The sequence below is a fragment of the Pinus tabuliformis genome, chromosome 8 (assembly GCF_031772625.1).
Source record: "Pinus tabuliformis cultivar Carrire ecotype Pingquan chromosome 8, CPIR1, whole genome shotgun sequence".
NCBI classification, from domain to species: domain Eukaryota; kingdom Viridiplantae; phylum Streptophyta; class Pinopsida; order Pinales; family Pinaceae; genus Pinus; species Pinus tabuliformis.
The window spans coordinates 1,543,282,860-1,543,310,463 of record NC_142294.1 but is presented as its reverse complement, the minus strand read 5'-3'; the positions used below and the strand labels follow the sequence as shown (position 1 = coordinate 1,543,310,463).

The following is a 27,604-nucleotide window of genomic DNA, read 5'->3' as shown; positions in this document are numbered from 1 at the left end:
ACATATGTGAATACCCCTACCAAGGGGAGGGGTCACGGTGTGAAGAAGAGTAAGATGTTACTACTCACTTGTGGTTTTGCTTAAGTTTTGATCTCTTCACACCCCTCTTCTCAATTGGAGTGCTTGTGAAAGTGCGTGGCTATTTGTGGGAGGTAGAGTTCTTGCATTGTGTCATGTGATTGCATCATGGAACACTAATGTGAGAAGGTGCTTTGAAAGTGGTTTTGGATGCCACGTAGAGTTTTGTAGGTGAAACTTCTATTCCCCCAAAAAAATTATTTGCAACTTTGGAAGTAAAGGTAACATCTATTCGATGACTATATCTCATTCATTTATTGTCTCTTACCTTGCTTTGACTCTTGAATTGATTAATAGTGGGATATACTCCCCCTTCATCAATTTTCTATACTCCATAGTCTGTAGAATTCGATGCACCTATCTTCCATCAAGTTTCCGAGACAGGGAAGTGCAGGTGTGGAGAGAATCACAAGGGGTATGTGTGGGAGCACCTCTGAATTTTACGAAAATTCAGGGAGGATGGGGAGATGTCCTGTTCCCTAGAATAGGGTTTCCTGTCTCTAAAATTATAAAATATAAAAATAATAATGATAAAATTCAAACAAATAACAATTCATCCCATGCAAATTCGTCATTGTGTAATGCAGTGGAAATGCTATAATCGTGCCAATCCTAAAAGCCTGAACAGTGTTAAGTCTGCTGACTTCTGAATAGAATGTGAAATTCTACTTTCTCCATATATAGCCTGATGAGGTTGGAACCACTCCCAAACATCCTGAAACAATTAATGGTAATGTTAAAAATTCAAGTAAACTCATTTACTTAAATTTTTAACATTATCATTTAAGAATTTAATATTACCATTAATTACCAAAATCCTAGACTCCTCAAAGCTCTAACCCTTATATTTTTCTATCTTCATAGGTTTATAGACAAAAAATCTGGGGGGAACACCCAAGCGTCCCGCTTTTGGGGGAAGGGGGGTGCTCAAACATCCCCCTTTTGGGGAAACAAATGCCCCAAAATCGATAAATGTTTCCCCGTGTGTTTCCCTGAGTTTCCTCCAAACAGAAATGAGGGGAAACATTTCCCCGTGCACTCCCCCCATCCCTGGAGCATGGGAAAAATGGGGGGCACGTGATCCCCACCCTGAGGAGCATGTCCCCATGGAACACTGCAATGAACTGAGGTAAATATCCATGTTTATGTCATTTATACGTACTGTTCTATTTACATTTCTGCATGCATATCTACATTTTCAAGAGCAGGTTTTTGTGGTTTAACCGCAGAATTACATGTTTCCCAATGCAGCAGTATGTTCTTATGTGTAAATCTGCATTTTTGCTTGTTGCTTCATGTGTTTAATTGCAGATTACAGGTCTGATATTTTGAATTACAGTGACCATTTTTTTAATTTTAGCAGTGTTTTTCGATAATTAGGGTTCACACATTGCATACAGGTTGCATAGAGATTCGCCCCTTTGGTTGGCAAGCACTAACCAGAAGTTCTGGCAGACCATAAATAGTGAGATTGTACAATCTCTAGTTACCTTGTAGCCCTTTCTAGTTTCAAGTGTTAAAAAGCACTTCAGTTTTTTTTTGTGTAAATGTTGCAAGTACAGGCATCTTCAAATGGTACGTTTCTTTAATAAGAAGCTTTGACTTTTTTCTGAGAAATAAATTGAGGAAAAATTAGTAGATAGTAGAATTATTTGTCTTTACTATGGCTTATTTTGTACACATTAAATGTCAGTTGACTGGAATTAAAACTCTTTGATCATTATGCCTCATTTTCAATTCATGGTTGATGTTATCTGTTTATGTTACAGTTAGATCAAGATGTTGACGAAAATGTTATAACTTATAACCGCTAGATGGTTGATATTATGTGGATTAAGTGGCAGATGCCTTAATGATTGATCTACTGTGAATCACATTTTCTTGAATTCTTAAAAATGTAGTTTTCATCTACAAATAGCACAAAAATCTATGTTTTAGTATTGACATTCTACATGCCTTTATATATATATATATATATATATATAAAGGTTCCTGGGAATCTTTGTTCCCTGGGCTTTTCGGAAATTATCACTTCACGCTTTGGCTTCCTCCTTCCACTCTATGCCTTGTTCATGGCCCCATAGCATTGGTTCCAGTTTAATCACCAGCAACTAAGTACTTTTATGGAAAGCATCATTAAATAAACTATGGTTCTTGTTACAATTGAAATTAAGCGAAAGCGTATGATTGATCAACCCTGGTTTCTATGGTAACCATACTTACAATTCACATGTAAGTACATATTCTTAGGATCACTGCTAATACACCTTTACACAAGTTCATCACAACTTGTACTGTATTGAAAACCATTTTGAAAACCTCATTCTTTAGATATGGACATGTACCCATTATCCTTTTATACAATTTTCTTCAACAATACTCTTGTCTAGATTGTATCCTTTTCAGTTAGAGATTATTTGTGTTTAACACAAAAAATACATGCTAGATCAATCTTGACTAAGGTGACAGTGGGTCCTTGTCCCATTCTTGTCTCTTAGTTTAGTAGTTGTCCTTTAGGTTTCCCTCCTAGGGCCCTGCTAGATTGTGTGGCAACTTAGTATTTTTATGGAAAGCATCATTAAATGAACTAAGGTCCTTGTTACAATTGAAATTAAGTGAAAGCATATGATTGATCAACCCTGGTTTCTATGGTAACCATACTTACAATTCACATGTAAGTACATATTCTCAGGATCACTGCTAATACACCTTTACGCAAGTTCATCACAACTTGTACTGTATTGGGAACCATTTTGAAAACCTCATTCTTTAGATATGGACATGTACCCATTATCCTTTTATACAATTTTCTTCAACAATACTCTTGTCTAGATTGTATCCTTTTCAGTTAGAGATTATTTGTGTTTAACACAAAAAATACATGCTAGATCAATCTTGACTGAGGTGACAATGGGTCCTTGTCCAATTCTTGTCTCTGAGTTTAGTAGTTGTCCTTCAGGTTTCCCTCCTGGGGCCCTGCTAGATTGTGTGGCAACTTAGTACTTTTATGGAAAGCATCATTAAATGAACTAGGGTCCTTGTTACAAATGAAATTAAGTGAAAGCATATGATTGATCAACCCTGGTTTCAATGGTAACCATACTTACAATTCACATGCAAGTATATATTCTTAGGATCACTGTTAATACACCTTTATGTAAGTTCATCACAACTTGTACTGTATTGGAAACCATTTTGGAATACAACATGTACCCATTATCCTTTTATACAATTTTCTTCAACGATACTCATGTCTAGGTTGTAACCTTTTCAGTTAGAGATCATTTCTGTTTAACACAAAAACTACAAGCTAGATCAATCTTATCCCCAAGTAAATCAAACCAACAATGCAAATTATGTTATAGATATTGCCTTTGAGGTTTAGATGTGTGACAGATACTTGTATACAAGATTATTACTAGAGAGAGAGAATAATACCATCTTCTTATGTTACTATTCCATCTTTTCCTCATGGGAGCTATGGCCAAGTCAGATCCGAAAAAGCGACATCTGAATGAAGATATATAACAACAATATTAGCCATAAGATAATAATATACCATATTTAATCCATAAAAAAATATCTCATATTTGTCAATTTAGACACCATACAATGGAGAAGTAATCCATACTCTGGCACAGATCTTGGTGAAAATGCATTCACTGTCAATGTCAAAGAGCAATGCCCACCTGCAAATATTAATGGCACTAATGCTAACTTGAAAAGGAAGAAAAGAATTGTTGAATGCTTTATGTATTGCATGAAATTCTATAACGCTCACCTAAAGCTATGCGACGAAATGAACTTGCACGTGATGGGTGTACAGGCTCCATGACCCATACATTCATGTCAATATCCTCCATAACATGCCAAAAGTCTTGAAATTTGTCAATAGTCTACGACATGCAAATCATTCAAATCAAACAATGGATAAGGCATTAGAGGAATCGGAAAGTAAAATGGTATTTATATTGCATTCAATAGGAAACAGAAGATGTAACAAAATAGAACAATCAAAACCAAAAAATGTAATGCAAAATTGAAATAAAGCTTACAGTTATCAGAAGACGGAAAAAAGGCTTACAGTTAGCAATCGCATGCATTTCGGAAAATCATTTTTGCAAGAGTATAACTATACGAGGTTGATAGAGGAAAAAAGCTTCTGACAAAGACCTGTTTTTATATAAAAATAAAAACTCAACAACTTGCAATTCTAAAGGAATTCATATCGATTGAATGATTGAGGTAACTGTTACTACAAAATCTAGCACCCTAGTGCAAAGCATCAATAATCTTGATTGAGAACACATCAATGATATTAGTTACCACTATCACCATGGCAAATACTCCCCCTACTATTTTGTAGTCGAATATGATCCCCACAAGAAAGGCTTCCTTGGAAAATCCCAGGGATTAATTAACCCAAATGGTCTTAGGATATCTACCCCCTAAGGGTTCCACCACAAGATTCACTCAAGGATAGGTATTCAATGATTAGGGTTTTGGGTGAGTTAAAGCATAATTCCAAGATGATGAGTTCAAAGGATCCTATGGCTAAATCTAGAGGGCTTAGTAAGTCGTAACGACACTCAAATAGTTCTCAAAAACATGCAATATAGAAATTACACTTTGTTGTTATAAACTAGGGCTTTAATCATCAAAATTACAACATGCAAACATTTATAAGAAAGTAAGAAAATAACCCCAGAAACTATGATAAAGAAGTGAAAAATTGGGCTATCCAATAAGTAAACAAGGAAATAAATTACAACAATTTTCAATGGCTGAAAACACATAAAAGAACAATAGAAACCATAGACATTGGCCCTAACTAATGGTTGAACATGCATGTGAAATAATATTCACTTGCAACTGAATGCATGCAAAGTATAACCCTAGGATAAGGTCCAAGGTAGATAATGTTGAGAAATGCAGATTTTCTTGTAACCCTAATTTACTCTAGAAAACATAAAATGAAAATTTAGGGTTTTCTTTTATTGTTTTCTGGATTCACACAAGAGATAGGACTATTGTCTTTCTCAATCAAGGGCTAATGGAATCTAAGTCTACAATTGTATGGAAGAGGACAACTATAAGTGATTTTAGGAACAAAGACAAAAAGACACATAAATTTCTCATTTTTTGAAACCCTAGTGTTCTTCTATCTTCTTTGGAGATAGAAAGGAAAAGGACGCAACACTTAGGTTCCTCAAGAGAAACTTGATGAAAATCGTGTTCAAGGAGATGTCGAAGCCATAAAACATTCGATGACACTTGTTGAAAATTTTATTTAAAACCACTAATTCTTCAACAAGTACAAGATGGAACAAGATAAGCACAAAATCATCATAAAATCAACAATCATCATTAAAGAGAGAGAACCATCCAATCAAAATATCATTCCCAAGACAATTCACTCAATGTGCTCCACATCAACCAAGAGAAGAAGCTAGCTAGTGTGTATTGATCTCCAAGTATTTGTGACAATGAATGCAATATAAATTGACTTCCCTCTATTTATATGAGGGAAACCAAGTCTATTTTAACTTAATTAAGACTAAAAGCCCAAAAAATAAATATTAAATGTGATTACAAATTGGATAGGTCACAAGTTGACCCCCAAAGATAGCTAATTCAACGATAAAACACAAAAATATGCCTCCTTTAACCCACATGTGTTAGCTTTGTTACTACTCAAACTAACATGAAAAATTCTAAATAGAAATCCTACTACAGTGATTAATATTATTTCTTCTACTTATTACCTCATAAATAAGTTATCCACAGTATTTTTACGGCAAATATCGAAATATATTCTACTGCGGCCTTCACAATTAAAACATTGCAGAAAGTAAATGTAAGGAAATATAATAGCACAAATGCAACCACAATGACACAGTTATTTTTGGACAATCGTCCCAGAAAAACTCAATGTAGGAACACCAGTGCAGCAAATGAGGGTTTATATTATTCTTCAGCAAATTCTCTTGTACAAATTACAACCAACAAAATAGGAATGAGAAATTCTACAGACACTTCTTGACCAAGTTCTACACCAAGTGAAGCACTTCTTCCTCCCTGGAATCCTTCTGATCCTCTCTTCATCAAGCTACTATCCCAGGCTCAGCGTCAAGCTGCCCATGCAGGCTCTACGTCAAACTACCTCTGTGTCACCCTGTTCCTGCTTTGCGTCTTGTTGTCTTGCACTCTCTAAATATGTTGATGCCCTCTCTCTCTTTCTCACCTGCAACTCTCCCTCTAATTCGATTTTCTCTTGCCGAACTTTGACCAGTGAGAAAATCGATCTTACTCGAGTAACTAAGTATATGTCTCTAGTGTGTTCTCCAAGTGCCCATCAAGTCTCTTCTTATAATCCTCTCATTGATCATTCAATGGCCCAAATTAGATTCTAATCAATGGTTAGAATCATTTGGCTTGATCTATGCCTTATTCTAGAAGTTCCATCCACGGTTTAGATTAATACACATTAATTATTTTAATTTCCTAAGTTTAGACTTAGGGTCCCATTAAAAATAATTAATTATTTTAATAAAATTGTTTTCGGGTGGAATTTCTCAAAATAATTTCTGGGTATTCGAGAATTCATGTGTCTAAGTCTTTCTGCAAATTTTGAGGCATGTTGCACATCTGATGCTACCCCAAATCAACACTCCCTCTTAACGAGGAATGTGCTCTAGCAATATACTGCCACTACATACTGCTCTGACTCTGAAGCATCATCCTCTGTGTTGCTGATGTCTGACATGTTGTCCACCAACTATTGCGTTGTTGCTGCAATTGTACCACTGCCTTTGACACTGCCACTACCAATGCTACATCTGTACTACAACTCCCTCTGAATGTCTGTATCTGTGTTGTTGCTGGCACTGCCACTGCCAACTGTCCCTGCACTGCAAACTGCTGCTGCTACTGAAACGGATTTTCAACCATACCCATTTGCTCTCTGAACTGAGTGAACTTAGCTCTTTCGAGAGCCTTTGTGAGTATATCGACCACCTGCTCTCCTGTGGGGACATACTGTAGTTGTACTAACCCACGCTGACCACAGTCTCTAATAAAGCGACAACGGATATCTATATGTTTCGACCGATCATGAAATACTAGATTCTCAAAGAGTTTGATACAACTCTGATTATCACAGTAAACCTTGGTCGCTTCCATCATTTTTCTGAATAACCTAACAAGCAATTTTCTGAGCCATATGGCTTCTGCACCAAGATATCATCCCTGATCCAACACTAAAGCAGTACCCTGAGGTACTTTTTCGGTCTACTGAATTACCTACCCAATCTGCATCAGTGAACCCATTCAAACTGATGTCCTCCCCTCAGAAGTACTTCAACCCATATCCTACTGTTCCGCGTACATACCTAAGAATGTGTCTTGTTGCTACTTGTTGACCCTACCGCCTACACCTACCTACAAGTCAGTGAAAAAAGCCTCCAACCCCACAATGTGTGGTTGGTGGCAGAGAACTCAGAGAAAGGGTTGTCACACTAATCCTGACTCTCTCCGTTTGAGCTATCTCCTAGGTTAGCTAAGGGGGGTGGTCCCTAATGAAAAGTTAAGTGAAAAGATGTGAGTTTCTAAGAGAGTGTTATAGTGAAAATGGATTACTTTTAAGGATTTATGAGCAAATATGAAGTGAGAAACTTGAAATAACAATGCCAATCATTAATATGATTAAAAACCATAAAACTAGTGCCTTATAAGGAATTTTCTCAATAGTTTAAAGATATATTTGCTCAAAGTAAAATGAAATGCTCTCAAAAGAGAAAACAAAGTAACCTTGAAATGTAAATAAGAATTGTTAGCACAAGATATATAAGATACAAAATGATTTTGAAATAATCAATTTTATAAATCAAAACATGTGAAACATATCTTTGCCAAAACCAAAAAATTAGTAATTAACTTGGAAATGTAACAGAAAGGAAGTGTCAAACAAAGACATCAATATACAATTAAACTTGAAACATGAAAAGAAAGCACTTGTTTGAAATGATTACAATACTTGTTTTTGGTGTAGACTTTGCATATGAAAACTCAAACCATCAAGAGACAAGTAAATGTAATGGAAAATGCTCTTGGTTAATTTTATTAATTAGCTCTACAACAAGATTACAATTTAACCCTTCAATCCTCAGACCTCACCCTCGCCCAATAATATGGATCTCACAGTGAGGAGTCAATAGAGGAGTAGAAGATCCTTAAAATGTCTACTTCAACCAACTTATGTTGGAGGTAAAATTTTAATGAAGCTTAGAGCCTTCCTACACTAAAATGCCTAGATGAAATGCAAATTGTGTTAATTCCCTAAATTAAAATAATGATACATGCAAATGCTTCAAAGAGATTGATTTGCTATGCTTGAAAATGAAATAGTGTTCAACATAAGTTGCAATTATAACTTCAATTGGAGGAATAAAATTAGCTTACAAGTGTTGCATGTGTTTCACCAATGAATTAAAATGATACAAGTAATTTGCTTGAATGTAAAATTTGTTTCAAATAGACAATGACAATAAATTGCTCCAATATTCAAGATAACAATGTAGCATAAAATTGAAGCATGTATTCAAGTGCTCGTGAAACAATTTACGAAGGTAAATGGAAACAAACCAAAGTTTGTTAAGAATATAAAATGCTTGCATGTAAAGGATGAATTGCCCAAAGTAAAGTGTATGCTTGTAGCTTCAAGCAACAATGAGATAGAGAATGCAAAGCTCAAATGAAATTGTAACAAACTTTAACTTAATGAAATGTGATAGTGAGGTTGTGTTAATTCCTAATTAATGCATGCATGTAAGTGAATGAAGTATGAAATCTTAAACCATGCAAATGTCAATCCACCCAAGAGAAGCCTCCCTCTAAATGGGGAGATAGGATACCATGGGAGAAATCCCAAGTTCCCACAAGAAAATTAGATCTTTTATTAATATTACAAAAAGAAGAGGGTCCTTCAAAGTCCTCAACTAAACTTCAAGGAGAGTCCTCACAATAATTCCTTGAAACTTGGACATTAGACCTCCTTTCTTGAAAAATTAGTGACAAGATCTCACAAAACTTATGCAAGGGAAACAAGGTGTGAGTTTCCCTCAAGTGCCCACAGATTAAAGAGGAAAATGGGCAGCCCTCTAGTGAAATCGACTTGGCTAAAATAAGTCTCAAAAGGGCTCACGACATCCTTGGCAATCGAACCCCCAACACTTGCCAAAAGTCCTACAAACACTTATTAGATGTTGCGGGAAGTTGCTCTTCAAAATCTGCCACACAAGAGTTAGCAAACAATCCAAACAATGGCTGCGAAATAAGTTAAGTATTAATAGAAAAATCAACAAGATAAAATGTATATGTACAATTATAATTTACAAAAGGCTAAGCTAAAGAGTGAGAGTAAACTCTCGTCTTTGCTTAGCCATTTTCAAGCTCTTAGATAGCAAATGAAAGAAATGAAGTACAATGTTTTTTTAAAAGAGTTTAAATTTAGAAGTTCTCGGCTTGTCTACAAGCTATGTGTCGAAATCCCTGCAAAATCACTTTGTAAGATAAGACTATGAAGGTTCAAAGAACAAATGAGAGCTCCTTTAAGAATGTATCAAGAGTGGGTTGGTCTCTCAAAAGACTTCCCCTCACGCTTGATTCTGTAATCCCAAAAAAATGTTCCCTCTACAAAACTTCCATCAAGAATTAGTTTCATATAGATTTAGCAATAAACAATGATAAGAAACTCTAGAGATTTATTTAAAACCAACTAGAGCATTATATACTTAGAGCATACTTCTAAATCAAATATCAATGCAAGATAGCTCTACATTAACAAATTTACAAGAGCATATGGAAGCAAATTAGATCAAAGCATGAGTAAAAGAATTATACCAATGCTCAACAATTCATCACACTCGAAAAGGAGGAACACCTCATGAATGAAACCCCAAGGTCTTTATTGATATTTTTGAAAGTGTACAAGGCAACAGCGCTTCTGCAAGCACAATAGCTAGTAACAATCTTATAACAATGTGAAAGCCCATGGCTCTATTATATAGAGAGTTGGGAGCAAATCCCAATGAAGAATGACAATAACAAATGGCATTGGAGTCAATACCAATGTAAAAGTGATTAAACAAGTGGCATGAGGTGCCAATCCCAAAGAGAAATTCGAATTTGTTGAATGGAGTTCCAATGCCAAGTGTAAAAATCGAATTCTGGCAAGTGAACATCATTTTCTTCTTCCCTTATGTGCCAAATTCGAATTTTATGGTGGAATGACAAGTGTATATAGGTGGTAACCAATGTGGGGACAATTTCCCACAAAAATCTCCACCAAATATTCTCTCAAATCCTCCAAAATGTGCATTAACTTCACAAATTCGAATTTCCAAGCAGCTTTTTTTATTTAATGCCAAAAATTCGATTTTATTTTAGCACATGTCCTTTCTTTGATTTGAGGAGTCCACGTCACCTTGGGACTTCACTTTAACTCCCCCATAATTTTCCACATTTCCACAACATTTAGCATGTGTGGATATTTACTTTTCTTCATTTGTTTAATTTTTGGCTTAATTAATTGCCAGATTTCCCACTGAACTTAGGAAAAGTGAGTTTTGAGGGTCCAAAACACATTATTAACCCCTCAAAGTGTGTCATAATAGAAAGTTGAGGGTGAGAGGTGTAATTTTGATTACTCATATTCCATACAATTTCTCTACACTACACTTATTACAATTTAAATACAATTTTATTTGCAATTTTTGACCTGCGGGAAATCTAAAAAATTAAAAAATGACTACCTAGACCTAACCAAATTCCATGAAATTTTTTGTGATCTAGTATGGTAATATACATCGACTCTAGACTCTAAGATGTGTCAGGGGCTCAACTTTCAAACCATCACCCCGGCTTTGGGGTAAAACATGAGTGAAAAAATCTAAAACATTATCCTCCTCTAAAAAAAAAAGGATAATTAACGAGATAAAAAAAAAAAAAACACTCCAAGGTGTACTCATCTGCTGATCAAGTCCCAACATCTTAGGCCTGTTACAGATTCAAAAATCATCATTACTAGTATCACTTATTACAATTCCCCGTAGGGTGTGGAATCTGGGTACAAAAAAGATGATGAGAAGATACAAGTAGAGTTAAAAAGCTCTGTTGACTGACGATATCTGATGGTACAAGTGTCCTCTGGATCATCATTGAACATGGAGTCTTCATATAATCATCAAGTGCCATTCTAGTGGTCAACATTTGGCTCCATATGGGGATGCATACTAGATACAAAGTGATAGTGTGCAAGAACCTGGAATCTGCATCAACCGACAAAAGACATATATCAGCAGTATCCATTCAAAATATCATCAAATGAAATAAAGTACAGAAACGAAGAAATGGAAATTTATTCTAAGAGCATAAATGACAATTTAGTCATGAAATAAAACTACTTAAACAAAAATAGCACGAGATAAGGTTAGAAATATGATACAAAAAGATGCCTCATGGCATCAGATGTCTTCGGTGAAATCTATCTTAAGAACCTGCCTACTCACAAGCAAGTTCATAGGTTCTTTCTTTGATGTGCCTTGTCCAATTCTGATTATCTTGGGACTATGACTTGCCCCAATATTAACATGTTTGTGGCCATCAGATATACCAAACCTCTTCCTTTTCCTTTTCCGACTATTGATGCGTTGAGGCTTGATCCTGCTCAAAACTGGTGGTTCATTTTTTATATCTTTTTTCTTCTTTCGCTTTTTTCTTTTCTTCTTGGTCAATTGCGATGGTGATGATGATGCATTTATTTCCAATCCTACTGCTTTGTCTTGAAAATGCTCTGATGGAAGGTTTGAAGTACCCAAGCTTTTTGAGCTATGCCTAATGTCTTTGTTTTGAATCTGTTTTGTTAAGGGAGGAAGGAAATTGTCAACACTGCATCACTCCCTGTCTGGCATGATCTATAGATAATCTCATTGTTGGGTTTCCTTGGATCTTCAACATGATATCTTTTCTCTAACTCTCAATCAAGTCTGACAAAGGTATTATCAGGCATGGGGATGGTGGCATATGATAAGTCCATTTGAAAGCTACCACCTAGATCTAATGCCCATTTTCTTGATAGGAGCATTCCCCATGAATCTAGAACATCTATCACAACAATATCCATAGTCATTATTCTATCTGTGTATGCAGCTAGGAAAACATGTAAATCTTTAATGATCCCACACACTTCAATTCTTTTAGAATCCATTGAACATATGTTGTGATAGGGCCTAGAAACCCTTAAATTCAATTGCTCCATGACTTTCTTGGTCATGACATTTGATGAAGCCCCTGAATCAAGCATGCAATTGTGTAAAAGACAACCATTCACTATCAAAGAAACATAAAATGGTAGATGATCTTCATTCCCCACATAATAGTTCATACTTTTCAATACAATTTCCTCATCTTTTGGTTTGTCACTAGGTTTTTCTTCCCTTTGAGTAACTTCAATGGCACTTAGTAACTTGGCCCTTTGAGATGGTATCTTTAAAAGTTCTATCGCTGGAATAGAAACCTTTGCATTTGTCAACCAATTGCCTAAGTCAAAATTCAATTCTGAAGTAGGAGAAGAAAAATTTCTGTAATTATTCTGGTCTTGGATATCCCTTCTCTGATAAGTCATCCCTTTGTGTTTTGCCATAGCAAGAATATGTTCAGATGTAGGTTTTTCCCCAAAAATCTTAGTGACCTCGTCAAAATTTGCAATCATATTGTAAACCCCAAGATCATTAGGCATATGGTCAATCTCTTGATTTCTCTCAATGGTGTATATCTGATCCTCCATGGAGAACATATTGATTTGACTAGTTGTCCCTACATGTTCATCTCCTAACATGCCACTTTCCATGATTCTCTTCACATATGGGCATGTGGCTTCTTCATGGAACTAATTACATGGCCTACAAAAAGGGGGAATCTAATCTACCATGTTGGTGGATTCCAATGGATTTGGAGGCATATGCTTCTATTGAGGGTCTTTATTCTTTTTCCATCTATCATTTGGCCTAGGTTGGAATCTTTGCACTTGTGCTCTCTCCATGGCCACCAACCTATTTTGCATGGCTTGCATTTCTTGAATGTGATTGTGCTCTTGATGAGTTGAGTTAATTCTTTAATAGGATCATGTGTAGTCTCTTCCTTGACCTTACCTTTGGAATCATCTGATTTTGATAGCCCTCTATTGAAACCAGAAATTTCAGATTTTCCTGATTGCTTTCTAGCCCTTTCTATCCTCAACGCTTCAGATTAAGCTACACTTAGATTCGTAGGCTCCTTCCTCCTCAACTCATAGGCAGTGTCAACCCCAAAAGCATCTAGATATGAGCATAAAAGAAATTCATCAGGAGGTTTAAAAGTAGCGGGCATGCTTTTTACTAATTCATTGAATCTCTTGTTAAACTCCTCCATGGTCTCATTCTCATTTTTCTTCATGTTCTTAATGGCATTGATCAAATGCCTATTTTCCTTCTTCTCTCCAAACTTATCTAAAAATGCAGTCAAAATGGCTTGTAAAGAGTTATGTGAGTTAGCAGGTTGCTCAGTGAGCCAATCAAGAGCATCCTCTTCTAAAGATAAAACAAAAAGCCTCATCTTCACATCCTCCTAATTAGCAGTGTTACACCATTTAAGGATACAAACATTAAAGTTTTTCACATGTGATGTAGCACTAATGGCATTGTTATCTTGAAAGGAAGGCAACTTTTCAATAGCCTTGTCAGGGATATTGTGAGGATAGCCATTTAAGTTAGTGAAGTCACAAGGAGCAAAAATATCATTCATGATGCTAGGCTCTACTTGTTTTTGAAAAAGCAAATGAATATCAGAAATAGCCTCTTGCCCAAGACTAGCAAGAGCTCTACTACAAGAAAGTCTATTCAACCTCTCTCTAAAAACCCTTTCAGGATTAGGAAAGGGGCTAACTAGACCACTTGAATTTCTCCTAGTAGAGACTCTTGCAAAATTTGGATTGAGTGGAGTCGCCACTTGAGCAAGAATCTAAATCTAAAGTTCAAAAATACTAAAACCAAAAGGTTAGTCGATTTCCCAAGTACAAGAAAGCTTGTCCCCGACAACGGCGCTAAAGACGTTGACCCTAGCCTACACCTACCTACAAGTCAGTGAGAAAAGCCTTCAACCCCAAAAGGTGTGGTTAGTGGTAAGGAACTCAGAGAAGGGGCTGTCACACTAATCTCGACTCTCTCTGTTTGAGCTATCTACTAGGTTAGCTAAGGGGGGTGGTCCCTAATGAAAAGTTAAGTTAAAAGATGTGAATTTCTAGGAGAGTGTTATAGTGAAAATAGATCACTTTTAAGGATTTATGAGCAAATATGAAGTGAGAAACTTGAAATAACAATGCCAATCTTTAATATGATTAAAAACCATAAAACCAATGCCTTATAAGGAATTTGCTCAACAATTTAATGATATATTTGCTCAAAGTAAAATGCAATGCTCTCAAAAGAGAAAACAAAGTAACCCTGAAATGTAAATAAGAATTGTTAGCACAAGATATGTAAGATACAAAATGCTTTTGAGATAATCAACTTTATAAATCAAAACATGTGAAACATATCTTGCCAAACCCAAAAAATTAGTAATGAACTTGGAAATGTAACAAAAAGGAAGTGCCAAACCAAAACATCAATATGCAATTAGACTTGAAACATGAAAAGAAAACACTTGTTTGAAATGACTACAATACTTGCTTTTGGTATAGACTTTGCATATGAAAACTCAAACCATCAAGAGACAAGTAAAGTAAATGTAATGGAAAATGCTCTTGGTTAATTTTATTAATTAGCTCTACAACAAGATTACAATTTAACTCTTCAATCCTCAGACCTCACCCTCGCCAAATTTTATGGATCTCACAGTGAGAAGTCAACAGAGAAGTAGAGGATCCCTAAGATGTCTACTTCAACCAACTTATGTTGTAGGTAAAATTTTAATGAGGCTTAAAGCCTTCCTACACTAAAATGCCTAGATGAAATGCAAATTGTGTTAATTCCCCATATTAAAATAATGATACATGCAAATGCTTCAAAGAGATTGATTTGCAATGCTTGAAAAATGAAATAGTGTTCAACATAACTTGCAATTATAACTTCAATTGGAGGAATAAAATTAGCTTACAAGTGTTGCATGTGTTTCATCAATGAATTAAAATGATACAAGTAATTTGCTTGAATGTAAAATTTGTTTCAAATAGACAATGACAATAAATTGCTCCAATATTCAAGATAACAATGTAGCATAAAATGGAAGCATATATTCAAGTGCTTGTGAAACAATTTACGAAGGTAAATGGAAACGAATCAAAATTTGTTAAGAATATAAAATGCTTGCATGTAAAGGATGAATTGCCCAAAGTAAAGTGTAAGCTTGTAGCTTCAAGCAACAATGAGATAGAGAATGCAAAGCTCAAACGAAATTGTAACAAACTTTAACTTAATGAAATGTGATAGTGAAGTTGTGTTAATTCCCAATTAAAGCATGCATGTAAGTGAATGAAGTATGAAAGCTTAAACCATGCAAATGCCAATCCACCCAAGAGAAGCCTCCCTCTAAATGGGGAGATAGGATACCATGGAAGAAATCCCAAGCTCCCACAAGAAAATTAGATCTTTTATTAATATTACAAAGAGAAGAGGGCCCTTCAAAGTCCTCAACTAAACTTCAAGGAGAGTTCTCACAATAATTGCTTGAAACTTGGACATTAGACCTCCTTTCTTGAGAAAGTAGTGACAAGATCTCACAAAACTTATGCAAGGGAAACCAATGTTTTAAAACTCTGACTCCGACTCCGACTAGGCCGAGGGTCATCTCCGACTCCGACTCCGACTCGGTATCGACTCGGCCGGCTCGATTTCAATGACTCGGTCGTTGTAAAAAATACATTAAATATTTATTTTTTATAAAAACACATAATTTTAAAGATTTTCATTCATGTTTCCAAACACACAGCATTAGAATATAGATAGAAGACAACATACTATCAAAGTAGGCTAATGAATATATCCATTATATCAAAATGGCACCCAGTGCATTGTCCAATACATACACGATGATGATATAGAGATCAAAACAAAAACAAATAACCAAGGAGGCTATAAATGGCCTCTACAACAAAACTCTGTGACCGGTACTACTGGCTACTGCTAGAGTTGCCAACATCATCTGGCTCAGTGTTACTTGGGAGCGGGAGCGAAAGTGCAGAGCAAGAGCGAAAACGGGAGCTGGAGCGACATTTTCAAAAGCTCCTGGTTTGGGAGCGAATCCTGGAGAAGTTCGACAACCAATGTCACTAACATCAAGGTACAAAGAGGGATTGGTGCTCTTGGTTAAATACGAGTTCCATACCCTAATACAGGACAAAATTCAATGGAAACATTGCAATCCTCCAATCCTGAAATCCTGAAAATCTGATAAGTCTGTTGAATTTTGAATGAAATCTAAAATTCTACTTTCTCCATATGAAATCCAATGAGGCCGGAACCACTCTCAAACATCCTGAGTCATTTCATGGTAACGTTAAAAATTTAAGTAAAAGGATGAAAATGAAGATTAAGGAGAATGTTACTTTTACTTTAAGAATTTAACATTACCATGAAATTTGAGTAGCATATCAATACTAGGAGAGGTGAATGGACCCCAAATAGCACTTAACCAATTTAGAAAACACCTTGGAGTCCCCAACAATCAGCTAAATGTTAAAAAGTTCAAAAAAAATTAGAAAAATCGCTGTTTTTTGTGGGGACTGGCTAGATTTAATGACTCGGCCGAGTAGATGTGGAAACGGTCGGGTTGACCGAGTCATGATTGACTCGGCCGAGTCATGCAATAACTCGACCGAGTCAGTCATGACTCGGCCTCCCGAACTGGTTTTTCTGCCGAGTCATAAAATTCTTCAATGACTCGGATCAACTCGGCCGTTTCGGATTCGATTCGGCCGAATTTTAAAACTATGAGGGAAACAAGGTGTGAGTTTCCTCCAAATGCCCACGGCTTAGAGAGGAAAATGGACAGCCCTCTAGTGAACTCAACTTGGCCAAAATAAGTCTCAAAAGGGCTCACGACATCCTTGGAAATCGAACCCCCAACACTTGGCCAAAAGTCCTGCAAACACTTGTTGGATGTTGCAGAAAGTTGCTCTTCAAAATATGCCACACAAGAGTTAGCAAACAATCCAAACAATGGCTGCAAAATAAGTTAAGTATTAATGGAAAAATCAGCAAGATAAAAAGTATATGTACAATTATAATTTACAAAAGGCTAAGCTAAAGAGTGAGAGTAAACTCTCGTCTTTGCTTAGCCATTTTCAAGCTCTTAGATAGCAAATGAAAGAAATGAAGTACAATGTTTTTTAAAAGAGATTTAAATTTAGAAGTTCTCGGCTTGTGTACAAGCTATGTGTCGAAATTCCTGCAAAACCACTTTGTAATAAGACTATGAAGGTTCAAAGAGCAAATGAGAGCTCCTTCAAGAATGTATCAAGAGTGGGTTGGTCTCTCCAAAGACTTCCCCTCACGCTTGATTCTGTAATTCCAACTAGATGTTTCCTCTACAAAACTTCAATCAAGAATTAATTCCATATAGATTTAGCAATAAACAATGATAAGAAACTCTAAAGATTTATTTAAAACCAACTAGAGCATTATATACCTAGAACATACTTCTAAATCAAATATCAATGCAAGATAGCTCTACATTAACAAATCTACAAGAGCATATGGAAGCAAATTAGATCAAAGCATGAGTAAAGGAATTATATCAATACTCAACAATTCAGAACACCTCATGAATGAAACCCCAAAGTCTTTATTGATATTTTTTAAAGTGTACAAGGCAGCAGTGCTTTTGCAAGCACAATAGCTAGTAACAATCTTATTACAATGTGAGAGCCCATGGCTCTATTATATAGAGAGTTGGGAGCAAATCCCAATGAAGAATGATAATGACAAATGGCATTGGAACCAATCCCAATGTAAAAGTGATTAAACAAGTGGCATGAAATGACAATCCCAAAGAGAAATTTGAATTTGTTGAATGGAGCTCCAATGCCAAGTGTAAAAATCGAATTCTTGCAAGTGAACATCATTTTCTTCTTTCCTTACGTGCCAAATTCAAATTTTATGGTGGAATGACAAGTGTATATGGGTGGTAACCCATTTGGGGGCAATTTCCCACAAAAATCTCCACCAAATATTCTCCCAAATCCTCCCAAATGTGCATTAACTTCACAAATTCGAATTTCCAAGCAGCGTTTTTTATTTAATGCCAGAAATTCGATTTTATTTGAGCACATGTCATTTCCTTGATTTTAGGAGTCCACATCACCTTGAGACTTCACTTTAACTCCCCCATAATTTTCCACCTCATTTCCACAACATTTAGCATGTGTGGATATTTACTTTTCTCTATTTATTTAATTTCTAGCTTAATTAATTGCCAAATTTCCCACTAAACTTAGGAAAAGTGGGTTTTGAGGGTCCAAAACACATTATTAACCCCACAAAGTGTGTCATAGTAGGAAGTTGAAGGTGAGAGGTATAATTTTTATTACTCATACTCTAAGTCACAGGACACGTCCTCCAAGGTCCCGTGTCCCGTATTTTACGTGTCGGACACGAAAACAGCCCTAAAACGTGTCGAAAACGTTTTTCATCGTGTCCTGTAAAATGTAAAACGTATTCGCCGGTTTTCGTCGTGTCTTGCATCTGGAAAACGAGTATTCCGTTGATAGAAAACGTTGCCTACATAAGTTGCAATTTTTTTTGAAAGAAACAAATAATTTTTGAGTGGGGCAGCTTAATGATCAAGTCTAGGCCCTAGTATTGAAATGCTCTTCATGGTAATGTTTAAGAATACGTTCTCCTTAATCTTCATTTTCATCCTTTTACTTAAATTTTTAACATTACCATGAAATGACTCAGGATGTTTGAGAGTGGTTCCGGCCTCATTGGATTTCATATGGAGAAAGTAGAATTTTAGATTTCGTTCAAAATGCAGCAGACTTATCAGTTTTCCAGGATTTCAGGATTGGGAAATTGTAATGTTTCCAGGTGACACCCCCTGCCCGGGCTACCCCTGCCACCAGTAGAGGACATGGTCTAGCTCCTGTAGCTCCTACTTCTAGTTCTTCAGCTTCTAGAGCATAGCGAACTCCACTGCCAACTCCACCAGCACCAGCATCTACATCTAGAGGGAAAGGGAAAGCTGTGGCATTTTCTCGCAAGAGGGGCAGAGGAAATCAATAAGATTATAGACTTTAGTTATTTTCTTATGTGCTTGTAAGTTGTACATGAACAATGAACATTGAATATTCAAGAATCAAGACCAAGCATATCACATTCTAATTTCTAAATAGTAAATTTTGATTCTATTTATTTTTTTAAAGTGAACTATGAACTTTGAGAAGTAATTATATTTTAATTTGATTAGATAAGTTGCAACCTGCAATTTAATATGGATAAAAAACTATATTTCGGTATATATATATATATATATATATTATTATTATTAAATATATATAAAACGTGTCCCCCGTGTCCTATTTCCAGGTCGCTGCATTTCGTATTGAATACTCGTATTTACGTGTCCTCCGTGTCTCGTGTCCTCGTGTCATGTGACTTAGCTCATACTCCATACAACTTCTCTAGACTACACTTATTACAGTTTAAATACAATTTTATTTGCAATTTTTTACCTGCGGGAAATCTAAAAAATTAAAAAATGACTACCTAGACCTAACCAAATTCCATGAAATTTTTTGTGTGATCTAGTATGGTAACATACATCGACTCTAGACTCTAAGATGTGTCAAGGGCTCAACTTTCAAACCGTCACCCCAGCTTTGATGTAAAACGTGAGTGAAAAATCCTAAAAAATTATCCTCCTCTGAAAAAGAAAGGATAATTAACGAGATAAAAAAACACTCCAAGGTGTACTCATTTGTTGATCGAGTTCCAACATCCTAGGCCTGTTATAGACTCAAAACTCATCATTACTAGTATCACTTATTACAATTCCCCGTAGGGTGTGGAATCTGGGTACAAGAAAGATGATGATAAGATACAAGTAGAGTTAAAAAACTTTGTTGACTGACGATATCTGATGGTACAAGTGTCCTTTGGATCATCATTAGGCATAGAGTCTTCATATAATCATCAAGTGCCACTCCAGTGATCAACACTGCCCAATGCACCCTTTTTGCTTCCACCATGAACTGACTAAGAGTGTTGACAACAAAACAAATGTCTGGCCTAGTGTTGATTAGATACATAAGCGACCCAATGAGTTTCCTGTACAAGGTGGGATCTACTTCCTTGTCTTTTGATGCATCTATTTTCTTCGAGTTGGTGATCATGGGAGTAGCCATGGGTCTGCAATCCTGCATTCTGAATCTCTTCAGAATTTTTGTCGCATGCCTTCCTTGTCCAAGGAATATCTCCCCATTCTTTTGCCAAACTTCCAACCCCAGAAAATAATGCATCAATCCCAAGCCCTTCATGTCGAATTCGGCTTCAAGATTCTTCTTGTAATCCTGGATGAGCCTAGGTGACCCAGTTAGAAACAAATCATCTACATAAACCAGAATAAGTGGCTCATTCTCTACCAACAAATAGTAGAGATTGGAATCAGCATCACTCTTGATAAATCCCAACTGCTACAAGTAACTATCAATCTGACCATACTATGCTCTGGGTGCTTGCTTGAGCCGGTACAGGGCTTTCTTTAACCTGCAAACATGAGTTTTCTTCTCATGAGTTTTGAAGCCTTCGGGTTGTTCTATATACACCTCCTCTTCTATCACTCCATTCAAGAATGTTGTCTTGACATCCATCTGATGAATCTCTCATCCCATTTGAGCTGCTACGGATATAATAGATTTGATAGAGGTGTATCGAGCAACTAGGGCGAAGGTCCCTTCATAATCTATTCCTTCTTTCTGAGCTTACCCCTTTGCCATAAACCTTGCCTTGTACTTATCTATACTGCCGTCTGCAACATACTTGATCTTGTAGATCCATCGTGATCCTACACCTAATCTATCTTCTAGTCTAGGTACTACTTCCCAGACATCATTCGTCATGATGGAGTTGTATTCTTCCACCATGGCATCCACTCATACTTGGTATTGAACAACTTCCTGAAAGCTAGAGGGTTCTTCCACCTGAGCTACCCATGCTTGGTATCTATCTGGTTGTCTACGCAGCCTCTTCTCGGCTCTAGGAGCTCCAACAAACTCCTCTGCGGCCCTTAGTGTTTGTCGTACTTCTCTGCTAGGTCTACCACTGGTGGTGGGAGGCTCAACCAACTCTTCATCCTAATCATGTCGTTCCGTTTGTTGATAATCCTCTGCATTTCCTCCTTCTGAGGAGACACTTGTGCTGGTCACTGTACTCGATCCAGGTGTATGTCCTCCTGCCTGTCCTTCTTGTTGCCCCTGCTACTCTTGCAATAACAGAACATCTCTTGACTGATCTTCTGCAAGCATCTTAGGAGATTTCTTAAAAGCTTTGTCTTCCATGAACTTTGCATCTCGTCTTACTACAATCTTCCTGCAGCCAGGAATGTAGATTCTATATGCCTTTGAGCTCTTGTTGTATCCTACGAGATACCCCTTTTCTATAGTCTAATCCAGTTTACTGCGCTTCTCGTCTGGAATGTGACAATAAGCCACGCTTCCGAATACCTTGAGATGACTGACTTCTGGCTTCTTCCCTGTGAAAACTCCTTCGAACGTTCTAGTCCCCAATGCTCTATGAGGAGTTCTATTCTGGATATATACTGTTGTGTTGCAAGCTTCTGCCCACGGATACCTAGGTAGATCCTGATCATACAACATAGCTTTGGTTGCCCCAACAATAGTTCTGTTTTTCCATTCTACTACTCCATTCCGCTCTGGATTATATGGAGTTGTCCACTCTCTTTTGATGCCCTCCTTTGCGCAGAAATCTGTGAAGTCTTTGTCTGTATATTCTCCACCATTATCTGAATGCAATACCTTTATCTTTTTCCCTGTCATATTTTCAACAAGAGCTTTAAACTCTTGGAAACGATCAAAGACCTCATCCTTGGTCTTTAAGAAATAGATCCAAGTTTTTCTGGAGTGATCATCGATAAAGGTGACGAAGTATTCACCACCACTAAGAGCCCTTGTGGACATAGGACCGCAGATATCTGAGTGTATTAATCCTAATACACATTCTTCTCTATTGTTACTTCTGGAAAAAGTTGCTTTAGCGTACTTTCCTAGCACACATCCTCTGCATAAGTCATCATGTTCACTACTAAGGACTGGTACCCCTGTAACAATCTCTCTGAGCATCCTCAGTGCTCCATGGTGTAAGTGCCCCATTCGCCTGTGCCATAATTCATTTCACTCCTTTTCACCATTACAATTGTTGCCTATCAGTGCCATTGGTGATTCGAGCTGCAACCTATACAATTTGTTTCTTCAAACCCCAATTTGCTTTTTCTTCTTCCAGCTTGGATGCTTGACGTATACCTTATTTCCCATGAAGTATATATCATATCCCTTGTCCTATAACTGGGACACTGAAATCAAGTTCATTCCTAATCCTAACACATGCAAAACATTGGTGGCTCGAATGTTGGTCCCTGCTTCTGTCTGAAAAGTTATGGTGCCTCTCCCTACTGGAGTACATTTCATCCTGTTTCCCATAGTTATTTGGAAGTCCATTTGTTCTTTTTGATAGCTCGAGAAATGTTCTCGTACTCCAGTCATATGAGTTGAAGCCCCACTATCAATGTACCAAACATCCACTGATGCTGAATTGGCTAGGCATGCGAATTCTTCATCTAATCTGGTAGATAAATCTAAGACACTTTGAGTATCCATATTGTGCTAATTTCTGATGCTAGCTAGGCCCAACAATTGCTGTAGGAAAAACTATGTCCCGCCTGAGACTGTTAGTTTTTGGTAGCATCAGAAGTGCTCTAGCCTTGAAAATTGATGGAGAGGCTAACGCACATGAGTTCTAAAGAACCCAGAAACCATTTGGTAAAATTCCACCCAGATTGTAATTTATTAAAATAATTAATATTTTTAATGGAGTTCTTAAGTCTAAACTTACGGAAATTAAAATATTAATGGGTATTAATCAAAATATGGGTGAGAATGATCTAGAAAACGGATCAAGTCATGTTTTAATCTTAGCCGTTGATCAGAGACTTAATCTCGGTCGTTGAAGACTCAACAGGAAAAGTATAAAATGGAGGCTTAGAGTTCATTCGAAAACACACACGGAGAGAACGAATTGATCTAGAGTTCGATTTCTGGGGCTCGGAAGCTGAGAAATTCAAACTAAGAGATCATTCAACAGCAGAGGGGCAATGAGATTCCGCGAAAAGGACTTTTCGGAGAATATTGACAGAAAAGCAGAGAGAGCTTGCAGAGAGGTAGAGAGAGCATGCAAAGAGGTAGTGCAATAGCCAGGAGAGGTGACACTAGGCCAGTCTGGGCCCACGCAGCCTTGACGCAGAGCCAGAAGGGCCAGCGCAGAGCAAAAAAGCGGTTTGTCACACAGAAGCCGAAACTGTCAGAAATAGTTGGCAGTTCCAGAATAGTCAGGATCGCTACCGCAGAGGGTAGAAGTGACACAGGGCTGATGTAGGACCCACACAGGGCCAACGCAGAAATAGCCAGGGTTAGCCAGTCTTGTGCCAGATTAGCCAGAATTTTGAGGGGTGAAGTGAGGTAAAACTCACTCAAATTTTCTGTCAGTATTTTCTCTGTAAAGGATTGCTACATGAGCATCCTAGATTTGTATTTAGATATTTCTCTTGCATAATAATAAACCCTCAGAACTGTTGCACCAGTTTTCCCGCATTGGGTTTTTCCAGGGACTATTGTGTCCAAAACTAAGTGTGTCCTATGTATCTTGTTCTTTGCTCTATTTTCTGTTTCATGAGATCAAATATTTAATTAGTGTAGGCTGCAGAAATAATTTTCTTCAGTATTTAGAAGAACAACTTGATGAATGTAATTTAAAAATCAAGTAGGAGTTCCTTCAGTGTCAGAATTTTCACATAGTATCAGAGCATTGATTTTGAAACAGGAAGAGCAAATCCAGTGCTGAGCAGTGAGGATGAAAGCTGCACTTGGCATAAATTCGAATCCCCTTGAAGGGATTGCGTAGTCCTTGCCAGGAAGCATATTCGAGGAAATCTCTCTCTGAGTGAGATGACAATGAGGTACGATTTCCAGTTCATGAGTTTGTAGAGGCAAAGGGAGTGACGCAGAGCCTCAATGCAGTGCTTGAAGGGAGCAGTTTCTACCGAGGCAGAAATCCACTGGAAAAGAACAAAGACACGTAGAAGGGGAATTTTCTCCTCAGAGAACTTTCCGCCAATAAGTTCGAATTTCTCACTTGCTAAGCAGCTGAGCAATGCTAAGCAGTGACTAGAGGAGTCAGTTCGACAACTGGGTGAGATGACATCGCATGGGCTCAGAGCTCAGGACAGGTTGGATGGAGCCTTCAACTATCATATGGAAGACCAGAATCTTAGTTGTTCTAGAAGAATACGATCTGGAGGCCTACGTCAAGAGTACTATGGTTGTTCCTACTGACAACGATCAAAAGAAGAAGTACAAGGCTGAGCAGGGGAAATCAAAGAGGCTCATTCTCGATGGAGTTCGAGTTCATGTGGTCTCACATTTGCAGGGTAAGGATACAACCTGAGAGATGTGGGAAGCCTTGTCTTCTTTGTATGAAGGCTCTTCTGAACAACAGAAGATGTACATAGAGCAGAAGTTGCAGCGGACTTTGATGCAGAAAGGAGAAGTGGTGAATCTCTATCTTCAATGTCTTCAAGACACCACAGACCAACTTGTTCCAATGGGATCCACTCCTCAGCCAACCGCGATGGTGAGGATAGCCCTGAATGGACTCTCAAATGAATGGCAAGTTTTCGTCCAAAGCATATTGGGCAGAGAAAAACTACCTTCATGGGAGGAGATGTGGGTTTCTCTTCAACAAGAGGAGTTAAGGAGCGACCTAGTAAAGGTCAACCTCAATGGCAGTAGTGGGAGTGGCACAAAGATGAAGGTGGAGGAGGAGAACATCGCTTTAGCATCGAATGGACAACAGAAGCCGAAGCGAAAGGACATTTCGAAGGTGAAATGTTTCAGTTGTGGCGAGATGGGCCACTATGCATCCCAGTGTCCTTTGAAGAAAAAGGATAAGGATGAGAAACATGATCCTAAGGCTACTTCAGCAAAGATTGACGAAGATGAGTTTTCCGTGAGTGCCCACGCATCTCCAGGAGGGAGATGGGGCGATATTGAGCTACAGTCGGGAGGACTACATTTGGGCAGGATCCTTGAGGAGTCCACCCCTTGGATCAATTCCTTACTACAGGAGCCCAAGATTCAGCGGTAGCGAGATGTACTTAGTGTCAGATGATGCAGTGGAGTGTTTGGAGGACAGATGCAGTGACTTGGAACTAGAAACTAATCAACGCAAAGCAAGGTTGGCAACAATGTAGAGGTCAGTAGCAGCGCAAAAGATTCAGAGGGATAGCAACAGTTAGATTCCAACATTCATTGTATTATGTTGAACACAGTGAAGTTCAACTAATTTTGGATGTTTTTCAATTGCTTCTCTCAGCAACTGAGTTGCAGTACGGATGCAGTGTTAGCAATGGCAATGCTAGCAGCATAGCAGATGCAGGTTTGAGAGGGAGTTGTAGTACAGATGCAGCAGGCACAGTGGCAGTGTCATGGGCGACAGTACAGTAGCAGCAACAACACAGTGTTGGTGGCAGGAACAGTGCAGAGACGAGGTGCTTCAGAACAGAGGAGCATGCAGGTGGACATTGTTACTAGAGCACTTTACTCACTAAGAGGGAGTGTTAGTTTTTGGTAGCATCGAAAGTGCTCTAGCCTTGAAAATTGGTGGAGAGGCTAAGGCACATGAGTTCTAAAGAACCCCGAAACTGTTTGGTGAAATTCCACCCGAATTGTATTTTATTAAAATAATTAATAATTTTAATGGAGTTCCTAAGTCTAAACTTAGAGAAATTAAAATATTAATGGGTATTAATCAAAATATGGGTGAAAATGATCTACAAGGCGGATCAAGTCATGTTTTAATCTTCGCCTTTGATTAGAGACTTAATCTCAGCCGTTGAAGACTCAACAGGAAAAGTATAAAATGGAGGCTTCAAGTTCGTTTGGAAACACACACGGAGAATTGATCTAGAGTTCGATTTATGGGGCTAGGAAGTTGAGAAATTCGAACTAAGTGGTCATTCAGCAGCAGAGGGGCAGTGAGAATCCGAGAGGACTTTCCCGAGAATACTGACAAAGAGGAAGAGAGAGCTTGCAAAGAGGCAGCACAGTAGCCGAGAGAGCTGACACTAGGCCAATCTCGGCCCACACAAAGCTAGAAAGGCCAACGCAAAGCAAAAAAGCTTCCTGTCACACAGAAGCTGGAACTGCAAGAAACAACCGGAACTGCCGGGAACTGCCAGAATAGCAAGGAGAGCTGACACAGAGGGAGAAGAGGTGACGCAGAGCCTGAAAGGCTGAAGCAGGGCCTATGCAGGGCCAGCATAGAAATAGTCGGGGTTAGCCAGTCTCATGCCGGATCAACCGGAATTCTGCCGGGTGAAGTGAGGTAAAACTCAATCAGATTTTCCGTCAGTATTTTCTTTGTAAAGGATTGCTAGATGAGCATACTAGATTTGTAGTTAGATATTTCTCTTGCATAATAATAAACCCTCAAAATTGTTGCACCGGTTTTCCTACATTGGGTTTTTCCGGGGACTATTGTGTCCAAAAGTAAGTGTATCCTATGTATCTTGTTCTTTGCTTTGTTTTCTGTTTCATGAGATCAAATATTTAATTAGTTGTAATATTCCTAATTAGCCATGGCTAATTGGAATATTCGATTTTGTTCAATTTTGCCTTCTATAGTTATTTATAAATAAAAAGGTGAGGAAAAGGGGGACATAACTCACATTTAGAATAAAGTCACTCCTTAGTAGCACAACGTTGTGACTTAAAGGGGAGCCAAGGGGGGCCAAAGGACCACGCAGAGATGGGGCCCACGCAGACACTTGGAGGGACTGCACAGATGGGAAGGAACACGTGGCAAGAAAGGGACTGCGCTGGAGGAGGTGGGCCTTGGGATTGAGAGAGGCCAACACTATAAAGGAGAGGGGAGCCTCCTCATTTTGTCATTCGATTATGTGCATTTGAGCTAGTCACTTCGACTTAGAGCACGTTAGCTATTTAGCTGATCTGCAGCACTGTTTAGTGCATCGAGTGTCTCCGTTCGGAGATCTCACCCTTAGCCCCGGGGGACTTCGAGTGCCTACTCAAGCAAGGTAATTGTCAGCAGTCTTTTGCAAGAGGATTGATCTTTGGAGGGAGGAGGAACTGAGCATTTTGGATAACTGCGCAATCTTGAGAGAGGGACGCAATTCTTTTGGTGGG

At 37.8% G+C, this 27,604-nt stretch overlaps 1 protein-coding gene across 6 annotated transcripts in view; it reads right to left on the bottom strand.

Moving 5' to 3' along the window:
- The window catches only part of LOC149241820 (zinc ion binding protein), a 426,994-nt gene that overhangs the window by 81,720 nt on the left and 317,670 nt on the right, over positions 1–27,604 (bottom strand). For all 6 annotated transcript variants that reach the window (XR_016246597.1, XM_089374060.1, XM_089374061.1 and 3 more), the window contains 3 exons: positions 3,860–3,974; positions 3,710–3,767; positions 3,517–3,588 (listed from right to left, as the gene is read on the bottom strand). Coding sequence is in view for 5 of the 6 variants with exons in the window: in XM_089374060.1 (XP_089230186.1) it covers positions 3,517–3,588; positions 3,710–3,767; positions 3,860–3,974 (245 nt within the window). In the remaining variant the exon portion in view is untranslated. The remainder of the gene's footprint in view (positions 1–3,516; positions 3,589–3,709; positions 3,768–3,859; positions 3,975–27,604) is intronic.